The following is a 2320-nucleotide window of genomic DNA, read 5'->3' as shown; positions in this document are numbered from 1 at the left end:
CTGGTGTTTACGAAGTTAGAGATAAGACACTAGAGACTATGATTAGAAAAATGGAAGTAGCTAATGAATTTAGGAAAACTATAATTAAGCCCCTTTTAAGAATGGTAATAATAAGACTGAGTGTCGTAATTTCAGACGCATTAGCTTGGAAAGCTTAAAAACAAAATTGCTTAGCGTTATAATCACTGGTGGATTAAGGAGGATGAGGGACCCGGGGCCCCCAAAGATTTTTCTGGCTCCCTTATTCCTGTTTTTTTTCTGTTTTTCACTCTTTTTTTAAAATAAATTTGTCAATTTCGTCAATTATTGGCGACATTGTTATAACCCCCACCAAGATTCTGCTTATTTGCACCCTTATCACATTGGTCCCCCAAGATCTTGCTCTAGATCCACCCCTGGTTATGATGCTCGTTAGACAAAGAGTTGCTGTAGATACAATTTAAAATCGCGGTTTTGGGGAGGGGAGAGGTTGTGTTGACGAAATTTTCCCGTTTGGATTAATGATGGGGAAGTGTCTGAATCATTATGCCTTTTTAGTCTTCAGTTTAACAAATTATGAACAGGTATTTGAATCAGCTGATGTAATAACTTCAGCTCAAGTTTTCTCCTTGTATTGTGTTAAAAAAGGCTTATCGGAAGGAGAATTTTTTCACAGAAAAGTAATGAGCCTAAAGCCTAAGACAACTAATATGAAGTCCTATAACAATCCAAAGTTAAAACGACCAGAAATTACTACCAATGAAACCCGGAACAAACAGAAAATAAAGTAAATAACCACATGAAATCATAAAGATCAAAGATAATACATGGTCAAATAGCACTCAAAATGAGTAGGAATTAAAAAAAGTTATCAAGTCAAACTTAAAAGAAAGGAAACTACTATATACAGGAATAGGGCTATTGCTCTCGTCTTCTCTTTAGACCTTTAAAAGCTTTTTTGCCAGATATGTTTTATTGCACAATGTGGTTTAATTTCTATAAGCTTCAACAGGAAATAAAAATCAAACCACACTAACAATCATAATGAGTAAAGATCTAGTGAAACAAACCCGAAAATTTTGAAATAATAACAATAATACCTGGATATCTCAGCAGTTCAAGATTCAAGATGTATTTAATAACCACTTTTGCTCTTTCAATGTTATAAATATAAAAAAATTCTTTTAAATATATTTGAATTTAAGTAAAGTGTAAATAATACAACACCCTTTGAAGGCTATGGGGTGTGGAGGATAGGTATTTAGAACAGTAGCTTCCCTTTAAGCTAGGTTATATGTATAGGTTATGAATGATAGGATAACATTATTCATATTTTTCAGCTTTTTAAGTTTTGTACTTAAAAATTGAAATACCAGATTATGATTTAAATTCTGAAGCTGCATAGGGTGATCTGAGCGTCGCCTTTAATTATATTCAATATAATTACTGCATTAATTTTTCTTAATTTGAAATGAAGGTTTAAGACAATTCTTGAAATTTTTCTTAATTTGAAATGAAGGTTTAAGAAATTTTCGTCGGTACACGAGCTAAATCATACGAGTAATACCTTGGCCCGAAGTGGATGGAATCAATGGCAGTGAGTCCTGTATCACCAGATGAGCTCAAATTACTTGTAAAGTATTTGAAGGGCTCTTCTGCTTATGGTTTCTGCCTGGTCCACACAAAGGCACTGAAAGCAGTAGTGACGATCATTGCTGAGCCTGTAACTTACCTTGTAAGTCTTTCATTAGATAAAGGGGTCTTTCCTGAAACGTTAAAAAAGGCAAGGATAATACCTCTTCACAAAGGTGGATGTCATACAGACACAGAAAACTATAGACCAATCTCCACCTTATCAGTTTTCTTGAAAGTCTTTGAAACGCCAATGATAAACCAGCTTTACCAATATTTAAAGGAATAAGGCTTTTTTAACAGCCGCCAATTCGGGTTTAGGGCTGGCCATTCAACCGAAGACGCCCTTACTTCACTAAGTTTATTCGTAAACAGAATCCTAAATTCGGGTGCTTTACCTGCAGCTGTGCTTCTGGATATTAATAAAGCGTTTGACAGCATGCACCGCGAAATATTACTAGGAAAGTTGGATCATATTGGAGTTCGTGGCCCAGTCATAGATTGGCTCAACTCTTTACCTGGAAAATCATTGCTGGTAAAATTGCTACAAGCTATATCACCCACAAACGACGCCGGGGTCTTTAGCAGAAGCCGAGGACAAACCAACGACATTTGCTGATGATTTACTTATGGCCAGCTCTGAATTGAAAATCCAGTCTTTCTAAACGAAGGAAAGCTTTTTTATTAATTTAATCAAAACCCATATTGA

At 35.2% G+C, this 2320-nt stretch overlaps 1 protein-coding gene across 1 annotated transcript; it reads left to right on the top strand.

Annotated features, from left to right (window-relative positions):
* The first annotated feature begins 1570 nt into the window (after positions 1–1570).
* Positions 1571–1900, top strand: LOC148949693 (uncharacterized). Its single transcript, XM_089092758.1, has one exon. The coding sequence runs from the start codon at positions 1571–1573 to the stop codon at positions 1898–1900; it is 330 nt and encodes a 109-aa protein (XP_088948884.1).
* Positions 1901–2320: the final 420 nt, after the last annotated feature.

The sequence above is a fragment of the Artemia sp. Qi Xiang Cuo genome, chromosome 8 (assembly GCF_049724085.1).
Source record: "Artemia sp. Qi Xiang Cuo chromosome 8, ASM4972408v1, whole genome shotgun sequence".
NCBI classification, from domain to species: Eukaryota; Metazoa; Arthropoda; class Branchiopoda; order Anostraca; family Artemiidae; genus Artemia; species Artemia sp. Qi Xiang Cuo.
The sequence above is the reverse complement of the archived record's forward strand: the minus strand, read 5'-3'. Positions and strand labels throughout refer to the sequence as shown.